At 39.4% G+C, this 19,599-nt stretch overlaps 1 protein-coding gene across 1 annotated transcript in view; it reads left to right on the top strand.

The window, feature by feature from the left end:
* The first annotated feature begins 10,169 nt into the window (after window positions 1-10,169).
* Window positions 10,170-19,599, top strand: part of TRPA1 (transient receptor potential cation channel subfamily A member 1) — a 57,404-nt gene continuing 47,974 nt past the window's right edge. The window contains exons 1-3 of the mRNA XM_068525479.1: window positions 10,170-10,232; window positions 11,843-12,436; window positions 18,841-19,000. Of these exons, the coding sequence (XP_068381580.1) occupies window positions 10,170-10,232; window positions 11,843-12,436; window positions 18,841-19,000 (817 nt within the window). The remainder of the gene's footprint in view (window positions 10,233-11,842; window positions 12,437-18,840; window positions 19,001-19,599) is intronic.

Here is a 19,599-nt window from a genome sequence, read left to right as displayed (position 1 = left end):
TTATATACTTTTCTTGGTCTTCTGTCTTTTATTCAGTAGAAGGATGGTCATTAGTTTCCCGCAGAAGCTAGATAATTCTCCTAAGGCTACCACTTTTAACTAATTTGATTTGTGATATTATAAGAGGCCATGGTAGGTGAGATAAACTTACAAGCAATAATTAAATTAGGTGACTCCTTTTCAGTGGGCAGAAATCAAATTTCAAAACTCAAATTATGAAAACTTAGTGTTCAGTCATCATTTATATAAGGTAATCTAATAAAAAGGCATAATATTGACTCTTAGAATGAACCACCCCTTGTATAATTATATGGGACTATAAAAGTGGGTGTAACCTATTGACTGTGTGGGAAAAGGAACAGCTCTCTACTTGGATGTCTAAGCCTGGGTAACATTAGAAACAGTATGTCAATTTCCATGAATAAAGGTAAGCATAATTTTTATTCAATATCTTGTAACTTTCATATTTTTAAAGGATAATGCATGTATTTCAGCTCTTAGGTGAGTCAAGGTTTCTGACATAAGAAATTAATATAATAATAATACTAATTATGTATCTGAAAGGCTAGTTTGTGTTTCAACTGTAAGGAATATAAGTTCTCATTTTATATTTGATGTTACTTAGTTCCAATTTGGCCTAGTTCCCATCATGAATTGGATGAAATTAAAACTTTATTTTTACATATAATTTTATTTGAATTGTTTGAGCTATGGTTGTCCAGAATTCACTGAGAGGTTTAATTAAGACCTGGAAACCTAGAAAGTTTTTCTCTTCACAGACTGGGATAAGTTAATACATCCTTGAAACAATAAAACAAGAATAACTCTATATACTGAAGACAGACTTGGAACTACAGATATTATTTGTGTTAACTACTTAAGATAAATTCAATAAAACATTTTCATATATTAATTTAAAATATCCTTGTGTTCAAAAGGTTCCATATATAATAAAGTTATTAAGGTAAATAGTAGAGGTGCTTTCTTTTGTACTTTTACTGCCCCAGTCAACAATGATCTTGGTATAAATTAATTAGTGGATAGCAGGTAAAGTTGCACCACAGAGGCTTTTTATAATCAGCAGGGAGCTTCACTGTACTTTCAAACCCTATAAAGTATAATACTGCTACTACGAGAAATCCACCATTATCTCATTCTTTGGCAGATATCATGGAAATGTATTTTAAATTTTGACTGTTGCTTCAGGTTAAATAGTTAGAAATAAAAATTCACAACATAAAGATTAATTCCACCATCTGATTAAGTTATGGAATACAATTTATAGGAATAGAATACAAGTAAAATAAATTTATATATCTTGCTTTATTCTAAAATTTGAAATACTATTTGCCATGACACAAGGGACTCTTAGCAAGGTTTTCTTTGTCTAGGGAGCCAACTTAATTAGCTTTTTTTAATATCTCACATTTGAAATAATCTTATCGGATTCACATTTTTATTAATTGCTCCAATAATCTCTCTAGTCCACAGTTGCCAAGGGCCCTGGAATGGTGCTGGTTTGGGTAATCTGTGTCTATCAGTTGGTCTTCCGGGAGGTATAGACAGAGCAGAATCTGCTTGGGTTTCTCTGTATCAAAGTACACGGAATTTCTCTGATTCCTGGTAGAAAAGAGCATTTCATAGGTGTCCACAGTAATATGCGTATGTGTGTGTGTGTCTTTGTGCATGCATGCATGTATGTGTATAACTTATCTATTTATCTGTATTAAGCAGAATTTTCCATCTGGGACTCCACTGTCACCAAACTAACAACATGGCCTAGGGAGTAGTAGAATCTCATGAACATTCATTTCTTCCCTTCCTCCCAGACCCAATTCCTTCTAATGTAACTTAATTATTTCAAGATGTGCTATACAGAAAAATTTCTCTTTTCCACACAAGTTGGCGTAAACAGGATAGAATTTTTTAAAATTACAGAGAAAATAAGAGAAAGCGATGGATTCAGATAGTTGTCTAAGCACACGTCTACCTTCTTTCCCAACTGAAAACCTATGAAATAACAACAATGTGTTTTTAATAAAGAGTAAATCCAAACCAAGGTAGGAAAACAAAAAAAAAAAACAATGCATCCAACAATTTAGACATCTTAAAGAATTCTGGAAAGATGGGAGGGCAAAGGTATGTCATGAAATTTTGTAGAGCTGGTATAAAATTCAGTGATTGTACCAATGGTCATGAACTTGGAAGAGTGCAAGCCTTCAAATAATTAGAGAAATTTCTCTTTCTTGATGAGAAAAGAGATAGAAGGAAAGAGAGAAATACCTTTCATAACATTGATTCCCAGATCAATCTGTGTCTTACACTAGTACTACATTATCACAGGTCTTTTTAGTTCTATGAGCCAGTCAATTCCACTGTTGGTTCCAGTTTTGGTTGTGTCATTCTGCTTTCTGCCATGAAAAGATACCTAACCTTGTGGATATAAATGATGATATTGAATAAAATGGAAGACAGTTTCCCAGAGCCAAAGAAAATCATTAGATTAGAAGTAACCACAGAGTTCAGAACAAGGCAAACAACAGAAATCCTTCACTGAGTTGCATATTGGTGAAATTTTCATAACACCTAGAATAAGATAAAAATCCTAAAAGGTTTTGGAGAGAAAATAAAATAAATTACCAAGAAATGAATGAGAAACAGATTGATATAATTTATCTATAAAAATGGATGGTGAAAGGGAAAAATAAAGTCTTCAAATTTCAGAGGGAAAATGACTTTGAAAGAGTTTTATATCTATTTAAACTATCACCCAATAGGAAGCCAAAATAAGGACAGTTTTGGACACTCAACAGCCTAGAACTTTTTACCACCAACTTCTCTTCAACAAATTCTTCTTCTCTAGAAGAATTACTTATATATGGAATCCAGAAAATTCATATGACTCTAAGAAAAAGAATGATAAAGATTGTGAGAAACAGTAATATAAAATATAATAATACAATTCACAATTGTCTAAATATTTTTATAAAGTTTAATTTTTAAAAATCTGAAACTAAACACTGGATATATTAATATGGATGACAGGGACAATCAGGAAGAAATGAATGTAAGCATGCTAAGCTTATTATATTATAAATGGGAAGATATAGACAATCATTAACTTTTGAGATTGACAAAAATCTCAAGTGAGGAACAACAATAAGATATTTTGATGATTTCCCATCCGAAACAATGGAGGTCAGAAGGCAGTGTAATAAAATTCAAAGTGCTTTAAAAACCTGTTGAATAAAAGTTCTACATCCAGCGAAAGCGTCCCTTAATAATTTTTTTCAAGCAGAACTGCCTTACAAGAAATTCTAAAGGAAGTTCTTCAGATTGAAAGGAAATGATACCAGACAATAACTCAAATCTACAGGAAGAAATGAAGAGCACTGAATATGGTAAATATTATAACACTTTATTTTGAAGTGTATAACATACATAGATATAGTATACATCTATAAATGTATTACATATGACAGTGATAGTATGAAGGTGGGAGAGAAAATGGAGGTGTATTGGAGCAAAGTTGTTATAGTTTACTGGAATTAAATAAGTATTAACCTCAAGTAGATTGTGATAAGTTGAAGATGAACACTGTAATCACTACACAAAGAAAATAACTTATTAAAACAATCTACCAATGAATTAAAATGGTCTGCTAAAAGAATTGTTGAACACAAAATAAGTCAGTAATGGAGGAATAAAATGGGAGAAAAATATATGAGACATAGAAAACAAATATCAAAATGGCAGTACTATAGCAAAAATTACATTAAATGTCAATGATTAAACATTGCAATTAAAAGGTAGAGACTGTGGAGTTGAATAAAAGAGCAAGATCTAACTCTATGCTATGTATAAGAAATACTTTAAAGATACACATAGGTTAGAAGTAAAAGGATGGAAAAAGAGCTACCATGTAAACAATAAACATAGGTGATCTGGAGTAGCTATCTCAGACAAAATAGACTTTAACACAAGAAATATTACTGAAGACAAAGAAAGAAATTTCATAATAATAAAAGGGAAAATATAACAGAATAGCAATAATTACAAATATGCATACATTTAAGAACACACAGCTACCCAAAATGAAGTAAATCCTGAACAAAACTGAGAGAATAAATCAACAATTTAACAGTTATAATTGGAGATTTTAATACTCTTCTCTTAGCAACTGATAGAAGAATAGACAGGAAATCACCAAGAATATAGAAAACTTGAACAACACTATTAACTAAATGGACTTTAAAACATTCAGAAACTTTACCAAATGACAGTGGAATACATATTCTTTTGAAGTGTACATGAAATAATTTCCAGGAGCAACCACATGCCATCCCTAAAACAAGACTCAGTAAGTCTACATTTGAATTTAGATGCATTGAAATCATACAAAGTATATTCTCTGACCACAACCAGATTGTCAAAAACAACAAAAAGAAATTTGGGGCAACTCCAAATACTTGGAAATTAAACACACACTTCCAAAAAAGAACTTGTAAATTAAAGAAGAAACCACAAATATAAACACAACAAAGCAAAGTTTATGGGATGCAGCTAACACAGTGCTTAGATTAGCTTTAAATAATCTTTAAATGCTTGTATTAGAAAGACCTAAAATCAAAAACCTCAAGGTTACCTATCAAGGAAGTAACAAATCAAATCCAAAGTGATTAGAAAGAAAGATAAATCAAAAGAAAAAATATTGAGAACAGTGAAACCAAAAGTAGTAAAACAATAGAGAAAAGTCAATAGAATCAAAAGTTGGTTTTTTGAAAAGATCAAGAAAATTGATAAACTATTTGCTAGACAAGACAGATGACACAAATTACCAAAATCAGGAAGGAAAGAGGGGATGTTATTACAGACCCTGAAAGAATTAAAAGGACTGTAAGAGAATTTTATGAACAACTTTATGGCAAGAAATAGGCAACTTAGATGGACAAATTTCTCTGAAGACACAATTCACCAAAGTTTACTCAAGCAAAAATATTTTAAAAATCTATAAAAGATAATAAAAGTGAATTGGTAATTAAATATATTCCCAAAAAGAAAAGAGAAAACCCAGACAGACCCAAACAGCTTCAGAGGTGAATTCTATCAAACATGAAAGAAATAATACGAATATTATACAACCACTTAGAAAATAGAAGGGCACATTTCTGAACTCCTTCAGAGAGGCCACTATTATACTGATACCAAAGCCACACAGAGACATCAGAAAATAAGAAAACTATACACCGATATTCTTTGTAAACATAAACAAAAAATCTTTAACAAAATATTAGCAAATTAAATCCAGCAACATATAAAAGGTTGATTTAATATTAAAATCTCAACTAATATAAAATAATAGAATAAGTAAGGAAAAGCACACGATCATCTCAATAGTTATAGAGAAAGCATCAGACAAAATTTAACACTCATTAAGGATAAAAAAATCTCTTAACGAAGTAAGCATAGAGTAGACGTTCCTCAACCTGATAATATGCAACTGTGAAAATCCTACTATTAACATCATACTCAGTGGTGGAAGAGAATATTTTCCTCCTAAGATTGGGAACAAGGCAAGGATGTCCACTCTCTGGACTTCTACTCAACAATGTCCTGGAGCTTCTAACCAGTGCATTGAAATGGAAAAATAGAAGTTAAAGGCATACAGTTGGGAAAGGAAGAAGCAAACTGTCTTTATAGCATAAGACATGATCATATACATATAATTTCCTAAGGAATCTAGAAAAAAACTATTAAAGTTAGTGAGCAAGATTAACAAGTCTGTGGGAATAAAAGCAATATGAAAAATCAATTGTATTTCTATATATTAACAACAGACAATCTGAAAGTGAAATTAAGAAAACTATTCCGGTTCTGAAGAACCTAGGGTCAGGACAGGAATAAAGACGCAGACGTAGAGAATGGACTTGATGACACAGGGAGGGGGAAGGGTAAGCTGGGATGAAGTGAGAGAGTGGCATGGACATATATACACTACCAAATGTAAAACAGATAGCTAGTGGGAAGCAGCCGCATAGCACAGGGAGATCAGCTCGGTGCTTTGTGTCCACCTAGAGGGGTGGGCTAGGGAGGGTGGGAGGGAGATGCGAGAGGGAGGAGCTATGGGGATATGTGTATACGTATACCTGATTCACTCTGTTATACAGCAGAAACTAACACACCATTGTAAAGAAATTATACTCCAATAAGGATGTTAAAAAAAAAAACAATTCCATTCAAAATATCTTTTTTTAAAAAAATTATTTATTTTTTATTTAATTTTTTTAAAAAAATTTTGGCTGCGTTGCGTCTTCGTTGCTGTGCGCAGGCTTTCTCTAGCTGCGGCGAGCAGGGGCTACTCTTTGTTGCGGTGTGCAGGCTTCTCATTGTCGTGGCTTCTCTTGTTGTGGAGCACGGGCTCTAGGCACGCGGGCTTCAGTAGCTGTGGCGCATGGGCTCTAGAGCGCAGGCTCAGTAGTTGTGGTGCACGGGCTTAGTTGCTCCGCGGCATGTGGGATCTTCCTGGACCAGGGCTCGAACCTGTGCCCCCTGCATTGGCAGGCAGATTCTCAACCACTGCGCCACGAGGGAAGCCCCAAAATATCTTAAAACTAATAAAATACTTAGGAGTACATTTAACAAGAAAGGTGTATGACCCGTACATGGAAAACTATAAAACACTGCTGACAGAAATCAGGAAAGATTATGTAAATGGAGAAAAATACCATGTTTATGGATTAGAAGACAATATTAAGATGGCATGTCTCACCAAACTGATCTATAGACTCAGTGAAATTCCTGTCAAAACGCTAGCAAGCTTTTCCATGGAAATTGACAAGATGATCCTAAAATTTATACTGCAAAGGACTTAGAATAGCCAAAACAATTTAGAAAAAAAAAGAACAAAATTTGGAGGACTTACACAATCTGAGTTCAAAATTGACCATGAAGTTACAAAATCAAAACTGTATGGTATTGGCTTAAACACAAATATATCTATCAATGGAATAGAATAGGGAGTCCAGAAGCAAATGCATATATTTATGGTCAATTGATTTTTGACAACGGTTACAAGGCAAATCTATGAAGAAAATATAGGTTTTTTCAAAAAATGGTAATAGTTGGATATCTGTGTGAAATAAAAAGAAACTCACAACTCCACCTCTCACCATACACAAAAATTAACTCAAAATGAATCTTTGTAAAAGCTGAAACCATAAACCTTCTAGAAGAAAATATTGACGAGAATCTTTTTAATTTAGCAGGGAAAAATTTCTACATATGACAGAGCACAATCCATAAAATGGACAAATTAGATTTTAATCAAAATTTTATAAATTTGCTTTTCTAGTGACAGCATTAAGAAAATACAAAGAAGCCACAAAGTCTAAGACAATATTTGCAAATAACTTATCTGGTAAAAGTCTCGTATCCAGAATAAAGAACTCTATAGCTCAATAATAAGACAAACAATTCAATTAAAAAAGAGGCAAAGAATTTAATAAGCATTTCATTAAAAAGTCACATGAATGGCTAATAAGGCACGAAAACATAGACAATATCATTAACCAGTAGGGAAATGGTAATTAAAACCACAATGAGATACCACCAAATACCCACTCGAATGACTATAATCAAAAGATTGCTGATAGTAAGTTTTGGTAAGGATATGGGGAAACTGGAATTCTCATACAGTGTTGATGGGCATGTAAAATGGTACAGCCACTTTTGAAAACAGTTTGGAGGTTTCATACAAAGCTAAATACATGCTTACCACATGACTCAGCAATTTACTACTAAGTATTTAACCAAGAGAAATGAAAATGTGTGTCCACAAAAAGATGTGTATGAAAAAGTTCATAGCTGCATTATTTGCGATACGGAAAAACTAGAAATCTGGGATTGGTTGAATCCAGGGATGCTGAACGCGTGGATATGGAGGGCTGTGAATTCATACAACAGAATACTGCGCAATAAAAAGGAAGAAGCTATTAATACACACTCCAACATGGATTATTCTCAAAGTGCATTATGCTAAGCAAAGGAAGCCAGATACAAAAGACTATACAGTGTATGACTCCATGTATCTTAAATTTCTAGAAAAGGCCAAACAACAAAGACAGAAAACAGATCAAAGGTTGTTTAGGGCAGAGGGTGGGAGAGGGGACTGACTGCTTTCAGGGCACAAGGAAGTTTTTTGAATTGATGGAAGTAGTATAAAACTGGATTGTGGAAATAGTTGTAAAAGTGTATAAATGTACTAAAAATCATCAAGCTGTACACTTAGCGTAAGTGAATTTTATGAAAAGTTTTTAAAAAGATGCAAGACAAGTTTTCTGTTCCTTAGTGGGTTTATTGGACCCCTTTTCATTATATTATTGAGTTAAGGCACTTAAGGTAAGGTAACCAAACAGTTTTACCTTCAGTTATAGGTTCTACTAATAATATATTTGGATTAATGATGTTTTTTTAAAAATAAATAATTTTGTAATTAATTTGTGAACAAATAAACAGAAACAATATTTAAATGTAAGGAAAAATGACTAAAGATAATTTTTGATAATCTAGATTGTTTTGTAAAAAGTTACTGAGCTGACATATGTATACAACTATATTTTCCCTGAGAATTTAAATAAATTCCTCTTTATTATCATTTTTCATTTTCTTAAAGTCCTGTGTAATATCAAAAAGTAATGTGATAATAAAAATTACCTTCTGGAAATTTCTACAAAAGTTTATTTTTTCTAATGACCATCCCTATTTTGAAATTAAAATTGGTGTAAAAATATTGTATTTCATTACTAAACAACAGTAATTAAACTTCAAAGGGAATGAGATCTTAATTGTAAATGGCTAGGTACCATCTTGTTCCTGTCTACATTATGCATTTTAAAACCACGATTTGTAAAATCTTTAAAAAGGAAGCCCTGCCTGCCTGAGAAAAGGGTATTTGCTACTGTTGGGTAGGAAATAATTTAACTATTATTAAGAAACACTGATGGGAATGAGAGGTCTTGAGAGGACGCTGCCTAAAAAGTGCCTGAAATGAACAAGTCCGGCCAAAGATAAAAGGAAAAATTAAATAATATTTCAATCTTTGTTTTCACAAGCAGAAAGCAGGGAGAAAAAATCAGATCTCTTAACACCAGCCATCTTTATTTTTCAGTGTTAAAACACTAGAGGACTAATTAAAAGAATACATGATTTGGGAGATAAAAATGGGGCACAGAAGCAAGAATGCAGAGATGCTGAGCTGACAGCTAAAGCCAGTGACTTTTTCTTTTTTTTTTAATATGGAGCTCAAATACCTCTGGAATCCCATTTTATCTTCCTGTATGGTTGGCTGGGGCGATTTCAGTGTCCCTTTCAACCCAAGGTCAGAATGGACCCGGATGTCGCGGGTGAGGTGGAGGTTTTAACAGAAAAGGCGTTCCCTGGAGTTCAGAGGACTGGATCTCGCCCTGGCTCTGCCACCTCCAGCTGTGTGGCCCTGGACAAGTGCTGTCACCTTTCTGAGTTACTCTGTACGGGCTCTAAGCTCCCCGCTTGCTCTAGCTTCCTGCTTTCAGTCTAAAGCTACTGGTGGCCATTGGCTCAGCTCGGTGGCTGGGACGTGGATGAAGTCTTCTGACAATGCACACTGAGCTGACTCCCGTCTCCCATGCAGCTCCGGGACCCCACCTCTGCTCCCACACCCCCAGGGTTTGAACCCCTGCTTTTTGCTCTGAATGCTGGCGTGGCTTCCTCTCCAGGTCTCAGTACTCCAGGCAGCTGTGTTCCTGAGAGGATCCAGCTCCTGTTCCCAGCTCCGTGGGAGCCAGAATCTACCCTGGGATGTCTCCAGATTCCTCCCACACTGCATTGCCACTCAAGTCCCCAGTGTCCAACATTTCGATGTGTTTCTCAGTAGAAGAGGGACTCATCTTCTCCCGGGTCTCTCTCAAGAGCCATGGTTCAGGACCAAGATTAAGGCCATAATCCAGGAAGGTCTTCTGGGTGCCTGGAGTAGGGAATCTGCGGGCGCCGGGCTTCCAAACAGACAGCAAGAGCCAAGAGCTGGGCACAGGGTTAAGGATGGAGAGCCGGCAGGTGGAGCAAGGGCCAGGCAACTATAGTTTTTCCCCTGGCGTCAGAGGGGTCTGTCCCAGAAGCTGGAAGACTTGCCTACGATGGGCAGCAGCGCGGTGCAGGAGGGCGAGGAGAGCACGCCGTGGGGGGAGGCGGCGGGGCGGGTAAGGGGGAGTGTTAGCCTCCTGTGACCCTCCTGCCAGCGCCTCCACTGATGCTGGAGTTCCCTGGGCCCACATCCCTCTCTAAGGCCAGCTCAGCCAGCTGACGCTTACCACCACGACATGCCCTCTGCCCAGCTTCCAAAATGACCCCGAAACACCCTGCTTTTAATTCTCTTTTTGTCTCAGTGATCCCTTTCAGCTAAGAGTAAGGAGAAAAGCGATTGATCAACATAATTGACTATCACAAACAAAAAGTCTTAATATTCCTATGAGGCATTTCCTTTTAAAAATGAGGGCTTCATGTATGTAAAACGTCAGGCAGACAACAGTGACTCAAGGTTATTCTCTTTCCCCGTTCCTCTGATTCTTTTCTTTATTGGTTTTCCCAAATACATTACCACCTTCAACTAAATGACAGTAAGGAAGGTATGCAGCCGATCCCAGTTCTGTACTCCCTGAACACAGATGCTGATGGGAAAACTGTGCAGGTAGTGAAGTTGAATGCTGTATCCTTCACCAGTCTTTCAAAAGTCCACATTCACGGGTCAATGACCAGTGATAACTTCTTCAATATTACCCTTCCAAGGAATTCCATTCAAAGGGTGGAATTGATGGCAACCTGCCATCTCTACTGGAAGATTTGGGGGGGAACCTTTCCATAGTTCCACAATATCATCATGCTACTTCACCTGCCCTTAAGTTCAGCCCAGTGTAACCCATAGAGCAGGCAGTCCACAAACCTTTATTTAGTGCCTGATCTCTGCCAGGTCGTGGATCCACAGGTTCTTGTGTCAGATGCTGGAGATTACAGGTTATTATGACAATCCAGAGCCTTAAAAGAGCACACAGACTGTCAAAAGACTGTCACAGCTCAATTCCAGCCTATGCAGAGTAATCAGCTTCAGAATGAAGGTTTTTTTTTTAAATTTTTAAATTTAATTTGTTTTTTTATACAGCAGGTTCTTATTAGTCATCCATTTTATACACAACAGAATGAAGTTTTTTAAGCTTTCTAACCTTGTGGCAGAAACACAGCGGCAACAGTCACGGAGGCTCTATTATCTGTAGGTAGATGTGGAACTAGCCACTCTCAGAGAGGAGACGCCTTCCACTCCACAATTGCACTAATGCTGTGGATTAATAAACTCGGCACTGGCCCATGAAGACAAGCCTTTCAAACAGAGCCGAGGGTAAACAAGCAGACACCAGTCATGACTTTTTGTTTAATCTAAGAGTCATTTTATTAGCCATGCTGAAACACCAATCCCTGAGGGATTAGTATTGTTATGCACAGGAAATGGGACCAGAAGTTCAAAGGGACTTCATCTAATCTCTCAACCCGGTGCTAAGATTTAATCACTCCCCTTTTCTTTTGGAAAGATAAGTTTTTCTAAAAACCTTAGCTCTAAATCCAAGAGCCTTCTACAATGATGCGGACACGGGAAACTGAGGCCCAGTGGCTTTTAGCTGGAAAAAAATTTTTTTTAAATAAAACTCTTCCCAGCGTACCCCGTCATTCTCTCCCTCGTTCCCGTGCCCGGCGCCTTTCTTTCTCTCTGACTGCGCGACAGGACGGGGGCTCTTAGGATTTTTATCATAAAAGATTCCAGATTCGCGCGACCCACCCTGACCTGACCCCTAGACTCAGGGGACTCAAGGGTGCGCTCCGCAGCTGCAGCCTGGACGGGCAAGTCGCGCTGTCCGCCCCAAAGCTGCGAGTCCCAGGACACACGTGGCGCGGCCGCCCGGTGGCCGCGCGTGGACACGATGGCCGCGTCCTCACCCCTCCCTGCCCCGCTCCTGCTTCCCGCCCTACAAGCAGCCTAAGCCGGACGACGCCTGCCAGAAGTTCTCTCGGCCTCACGCACAGCAAACCTCTTTGCTCCCGGGGACCGCCGGGCGCAGAAGAGCTCGGAGCTCGGGCGCTTACCCGGGTCGGGACCCGTACTCGACCCCGGCGGCGCGCGCGCGCGCGCGCGACCCCACGGCCGCCTCCGCGCCCGGCGCCCGCTCACCGCTCCCGCGCTCGCTTTCTCGCCCCAGGTGCCGGCGCCCGTGGGGAGCAGCTGCCGCAGGGGGCGTCCGGGGTGTGGTCAGTGAGGCGCAGCCTGAGAAAGATGCTGCGCCCGGGGGAGAAGAAGGAGCCCCGGGGCGTCGTCTACCTGGGCGTGGAGGACCACATGGACGACTCCAAGGACTTTAAGGTACCCGGGCCGTCGGCGGTCGGGACGCGAAGTCCGGGCGGGGGTCGGCTCTTCCTAACTTTGCCCTCCCCGACTAGAAGTTTCCTAGCCCGCAGCCCCGGGATGGGAGGACCGGGCGACGTAAGGGCTGCCTGCTTCGGGGTGTGCGTGCCTTCCAAGACAGGACCTTCTCAGGAAGGGGGTGGGGGGGCGATGGACCGAGTTATTAAAAGGCGCCCGCCCGGTGCCTGCTTTGTCCTTTTTGTTTGCTTGTTCACCCTGCTCTTGCTCGTGATGGGCAGCTGCAGTCTGGGGAGACCTACCCCCAAAGTATCCTTAGCATTCGGCAGAATCAGGCAATTGCCTAAAATCAGGACAATTTTGGAGCGTGTGCTGTTCCGCTTGACCTTTTTATACATTTTATTTAGAACCAAACAGCTAGATGGCTGTATCTGGCAGTCGGAGAGCCAGCTATTCACGGGGTGTTTGGGGGTTCAGAAGCATATGCTTGTCTCGTGGAGTGAAACAGAGAAACGAGCACTTACCAGTGAAGTGCTGCAGGGAATGGCAGGACCCGCGGGCTCCTCCAGGGGTGGGGCAGTCGGAAGGGGCTTTGGGGGAGGAGACCCTTCGAAACTGGGTAGGTGGTCTTCCGGAGGTCCCAAGGGCTAGGATGGGGCTTCTGTTTCTTTTGCGATTTCCGGCCGCTCTGCCCAAAAGGCGGCACCAGCGCCCCCTACCGCCTGATGGCGCGATCCGAGGGCGGAGGCTGTGGACACTGAGAACACTCGCCCCTGGATTTCCTCACGTTGTCAGCAGGAGGAAGAATCTCTTTTTAAACGTTAAAATAGAATTAAAAGTTCTCTCTAACCCCCAGCACAAATCTCTCTGCACGGTGTAACCCTGTTAACATGTCCTTATGTACTTTCCAGGAGGGATAAGAGGCTCATACAGATACACACACGTTGATATCTCTTTTTTATTTACAAAGTATGAAGCCACAGAAATTTGCACTTTGATTTACTCATGGAATATATTTCAGAATACTTTTAAAATCAGCACCTGGAGATGTACCTCACGCTTTTTAGCAGCTTCATAATATTCCCTTGTATGAATGTGTCATGCTTTATTTTACCAGTCCTGCACGTGTATACTTAGGTGGTGTTTGTTTCGTTTCGCTATTACACATATGGTTGAGTGTCAGTGAGTGTAGATGTGGCTTCCTCTGTCTGTCGACAGTACCTTAGTGAATATGTTAAAATCCTAGTAAGATCAAGAGTTATGTACAGCTTTGATTTTGGTAGAAATCGCCACATTGCCCTCTAAATAGGTTACATGAATTGACAGTGTTTTTAATCATGTGTGAGCAGGCATGTGTAGTAAATCACATAAAGCAACAAACCAGGCCTCCCAAGGTGAGTCTATTTGCACGTCCAGATTAAACACTGACTTTTTTTCCTCCTCCTTAGTATTAGTCTATTAACTATGGTCTTTTGGCTTAATAAAAAGAACTGAGGTTACAAGTGAATATCAAACACTAGGAGAGTGTCTTTGGAATTAATATTAAGGGACAGGAAGAAATTTTTAAATTTTGAAAGTCACGCTGGAAATACTTTGCTTACCGTTGTGGGTTTTGTTTTCTGGAGATATTAGTGAGGAATTCTGCAGCACAAAGTCTCAAACTTATTTTTCATCATGTTTTTGTTTGTCTTTATTTAGTTTTCTTGCCTAAGTCCAGTCGAGGCATTTACGTTATTTAAGGCTTTTAGAAACCACAGTCGAGCTTGTAGATTGAGGGATTTATATATATTATTTTATTACCTAACTCCAGATCACCCTGTAGAAATCTCAGCTGTGAGACTAGTTACAAATCAATACATATAACACTCTGGAGAGTTCTGAACTCTAAGGATTTCCTCATTAAGAAGAAATTATCATATTTTCCCCGGTACACACACTATCTCAGGAATACTGACAAAATCAAAGGATGGCAGAAACCTGACAGGATTAGAAATGTGGAAAATGAACCATCTGACTGATGCCTATAAGCTTTTCCAATGACTTTCTTTCAAGGGAGTTAACACTTTAGCATTTGGTCTTTCATTTGTTAAAATTTCTCATAGTTATAACCTCTCATTTGTTAAAATCTCTCATTGTAATATATAGTTTCCCTCCTTTTTGCCGTTACCCATTATACGTATTTCATTAAAGCAACCTAAAACAGATGTATTTGATATCTCCAATTTAAAGGACTCAGAATTAGCTTCTGTAAACGCGATCTAGTCTGTTATGTTCTATATCTAGTCATATAGTTCAGAATCCGAAAGAATCTGAAGTGACCTTATGACAGTAGAAAACTATATTGACTGAATAGATAACCTGTCTACATGACATCCTTGACTTACTTTCAGAACTTTCTTTAAAGAGATCTCTTCACGGGGCTTCCCTGGTGGCGCAGTGGTTGAGAATCTGCCTGCTAATGCAGGGGACACGGGTTCGAGCCCTGGTCTGGGAAGATCGCACATGCCACGGAGCAACTAGGCCCGTGAGCCACAGCTACTGAGCCTGCGCGTCTGGAGCCTGTGCTCCACAACAAGAGAGGCCACGACAGTGAGAGGCCCGCGCACCGCGATGAAGAGTGGCCCCCGCTCGCCGCAACTGGGGAGAGCCCTTGCGCAGAGGCGAGGACCCAACACAGCCAAAAATAAATAAATAAATAAATAAATAAATAAATAAATAAATAATAAAAATAAAGGAATTCCTTTAAAAAAAAAAAAAAAAAAGACATCTCTTCAAAGCCTAGCTTAACATGTCATGAGGGCTCCCCTGGTGGCGCGGTGGTTAAGAATCCGCCTGCCAATGCAGGGGACACGGGTTCAAGCCCTGGTCTGGGAAGATCCCACATGCCGCGGAGCAACTAAGCCCGTGCGCCACAACTACTGAGCCTGCGCTCTGGAGCCTGCGAGCCACAACTACTGAGCCCGCGTGCTGCAACTACTGAAGCCCGTGCGCCTGGAGCCCGTGTTCTGCAACAAGAGAAGCCACCGCAATGAGAAGCCCGCGCACTGCAACGAAGAGTAGCCCCCGCTCACCGCAACTAGAGAAAGCCCGCGCGCAGCAACGAAGACCCAGTGCAGCCAAAAATAAAATAAATAAATTAAAAAAAAGTCATGAACTGAATTCAGACTCCTTAGCGCACCTGATGAGCTTGTATAGAATATTTAGATGCTCTGCTGTCATTGTGAACTCAGCAGTGCCTTGTGAGCCTCTGAACCCAGTCCTTGCTGTCAAGAGTGTGTGACTGGGTTTGTGTTGACGGCACATCACTGAGCAGACCCGTAAATTGCTCTTTCTGGAACTGTCAGGTAGACGATAGAATCCCTTTATTGTCACTGGAAGAACACATCAAATGCAGGTGCTACAATACTTCCAAATGGATTTAGGTAAGCACTTCCTTTGATAGGGTGAGACATTGAGAAAGAGCCTCTTTCTGTGAGAAGCTCATTTTAAATTTATTACTGAATATGCATAAATTTGGAAATGGTTGGAAGCACACTGTTATAACCTGTATTTGCTAAAGCTGTATGTAGCTTATACAGAATTTTGTGGTTGAAAAGTGACACATCCCTATTTAAGGGATTATCACTGAAGGGTGATTTCTTAGGTACTATTCTGTGATAACAGAGCAAAATCCAATGTTCAGAATTGTAAGAGAGTTTGTTTTATTTCAACCTGATATTTACTGAATGAATTCTAATATGCTCAATATTTTATTAGCTATTTGAAAATACATTAAGTACTTTAAGACTTCATTTTATTTCATGATAGCTTTTTAATTTTAATAGTGAGAAACATTCCTGTTATCCTTAGAATAACAAATTAGGGTTTTGGACACATATATTATCAAATGTGACCAGTCCCAGTCAAAGGCAGAGTTAAAGCAAGAACTTGGATCATTTGTTTGGGGGAGGTTTTCATATTTTCAGAAAGTAGTCATTTTCCAGTGGGTTCTATGAAAAGCTACTGTCTTGTAGAACATTTTGCTTTTGGTCCATGTGATGAGCTATTTGCTTAAGAAATAGCTTTGGAAAAAATTCAGACAAATGTATTATTTGGTCACATATTTGTAAAGCTGAAAGGAATATTGAGAAATAATTTTAGTGTGTATATTAATGAAGTTCCCTTAATTTTTCCCATTGATTTTTAAATAAGTAGTTCAGGGAAGTTCTAGTGTGTAGCCCATATCGCCTCAACTGCTGTTGTGTAAGAGCTCTGGGTTCCCATTCCTTCCTTCCTTCCTTCCTTCTCTCTTTCTGGAAAATTTATTTACATATATGAAAGTATCATGTAAAATAAACATATAAATGTCTAGTACACATTTAGCATAGACGGTGTGAGGAAAATACTAGAGATAGTTTCTCAAACCTTTTTAGGTCTCAGAACCCCTTTTAACAAACCATCTTGAGGATCCCAAACACTCCTTGTCTTTGGGTTAGAGCTGCCAATATTTGCCATGTTAGAAATTAAAGTGGGGAAAGTGTTTTAAACATGGGACTACATGGCACATATCCCAGTGACTGTCAGAGGTGTGATGTCACCACACATCTTGTGGCCTCTGGAAAACTCTGCTCTGCACCAGTGAGAGAGTGAAGGGCTGGGGTACAGGATGGCATGAGTTGCTCTCTGAAGGCCTGGAGGAGGAGGGAGGGTTGAGGGGGGCTGTAGGTCGTTGGGAAGCAAGGAAAGGGAGATGGATGCACTTCATTCAGGTGGAAGCCTGGAGAAGCTCAGGCTAAGCCCAGTAGGAACCCAGCAGCACAGCCTGGTGCCGGGAGAGCTGGACACTGGTGTGCAATTCAGGGACAGGCCCGAGCTTGGCTTCAGCCTCAGTTTGGGGCCAAAATCTGCAATTCGGCTTAGGCTTTGCCTTCGGCAACCAAATATCAAAATACCAAATTTGATGCCATTTCTGGCGTCTCTGAACTGGCATGTGATCAATGATACCATTATATCTAAACAATGTAAATATATTGGCAATCAAATAAAGTTTGTCATTTATATTTATTGCTAATAGCTAAATATTCACTTTCAAATATAGGCAGGACTTCTATAAGCAACTTTGAATAAGAATCGTGTCAGTCAATTGAAGTATAATTAAATGTGACTATAATTAATGATTTTGAAAATTCTTAATTTTCTATGTAAAACAGACATTTAGAATTTTCAAGTAGTTGAATAGGGAACTAGATTGTCAATTAATATAGTTATTAAGAGAGGATGCATTGTTAATTTTAGGAAGAACAGAACACAATTTTTGATCCAAAGCATTTATAGAAGTGTAATAATAATGCAAGGCAAGATAATAGAAGCAAGTTTTTGACATTAAGGCTTTTATGAAATTTTTTTTGCTATAGTAACATTAATAACATTAAATAAAACGGTGTTTAGAGAGTTATTTGATTTTTGGTAAGTTTATTCTGTTTAGGCAATGAGCTTTTCAAGAAAAAGTCCTGTTTGGGAAAGTGTCACGTCTTGTGAGGATGAATCAAAAACAGAATGTCAGCACCTCGGAATTTCACAAGGAAGAAGTGTAATGTCACCCATGATTAATCATGTTCAGTGCAGTTATACTAAAGAATATAAAGAGCATGAAGAAAAAAATCTTAGAGAAAAATAAGATGTTCTAGAAACTTCTTGCTCCTCCCCTGACATCAGTGGAAGTGAGCATCTGTTGGGAATTACACTGCTACAGGCCAGTGACAACAGCCAACGACGCCCGAAAGCTATGAAGCTTGCTCTGCAAAGTCCCTTTTTATGCTCTGGAACCTTATTCTATCACACAGTTCATGCTAGGATGGGGTTTTGCCTTCAGCTTCAGTTTCTACTGTATGTGGGGTTTTTGGCGTTCATCAGTCAGCCAAGATATGTATTCCGAGCACCTCCCGTTCAAATTCTGACCTTTCCCCTTACTGTGTGCCTTTGGGCAAACAGCGTTACCTCTCAGTGTCCTGATCTCTGGCTCTGAGTAAGTACGCAGTAATGCTAGCCCTTCCTGCGTGCAGAGAACAATGAGGAATGAACCTGACCTGAGTAGGCCTGGTGCAGGATCCCAGTGGTCAAAAGAGGAGGGATCGTTCATTCCTGGAGGAGAGTGGGCAGCTATTCTAGATCACTGACCAAGTGACCTAACGTGACGATTCTTTAATATGATTCTAGCTCTGTTATCTAAGGACGCGTGGGATGGGAATCGACTGTCAGCACGAAGGCCAAAGAGAGAACAGTAATTTAACTTCCTGCACTTAATCCTTGAATTCAGCAGAGTTTCCTGTACTGTACAGTAGGTTGGATGATAATCTTTTAACGATTAACTTATATTAAGTTTTACATATGCTTATTTAAGGTAACAATTTTGTATATACTTCTAGGTGGTTTTCGAGGGAAGTGCATGCGGTTTACAAAACTCCGTAAAGAAACAAAAGAGATTAAAAAACTGTGATGATGTGAATGCCTCCCCTTTGCACCATGCTGCAGAAGAAGGTCAGGTGGGTCTGACGGAGATGATCGTCAATGAATCCTCTTGTGAAGGCAGCAGAACGTTACAACGAGTACTCCGTAAATCCATCATCCCGTTAGACTCATTAGCAAGAGCGGAATAAAGTGATTCTGGAGGATAGGTTAGTTCCAGATTATAAAGGGCCTGAATATGTCACTCAGGAGTGCGCTGTTCCCTCCAGGCCAGTGCCCCTCAATCTTTTCCACTGAAATACTGCAGAGGATAGTGCAGAGATCGGGGACAGCCCCCTGCAGGTGCAGATTTTCTTTGCATTTTGATGATAGATCATAAAAATTCATGTACGTTTCATGTATTCTTGTATACCATTTTCACTGAGGTCATCGTATACTTAAATTGCTTATCGTGGAATAAAATTGAGACTCCAAGAAGATGTAACATCCTCCCCAGCCTCGTACGCCCAGCCGTGTTTGAGAAACTCAACTGTGCTTGATAAGGAAGGGGGATGCCACAGAGATTTAAGCAGTGAGGTGGTGTGATAAGACCTTTATTGTTTTAGGTAATTCTGTCAATATTATGGAAGATAGATTAGAAGTGCAAGCTCAGTTAAAAAGCTATTATAGCAGTAAAGAGAAGATGAGCATCCACCAGGGTTTTGAGATTAGAATAAGGA

The sequence above is a fragment of the Eschrichtius robustus genome, chromosome 17 (genome assembly GCF_028021215.1).
Source record: "Eschrichtius robustus isolate mEscRob2 chromosome 17, mEscRob2.pri, whole genome shotgun sequence".
NCBI classification, from domain to species: Eukaryota; Metazoa; Chordata; class Mammalia; order Artiodactyla; family Eschrichtiidae; genus Eschrichtius; species Eschrichtius robustus.
Note: the sequence above shows the minus strand (reverse complement) of the source record. Positions and strands in the feature narration are given on the sequence as shown.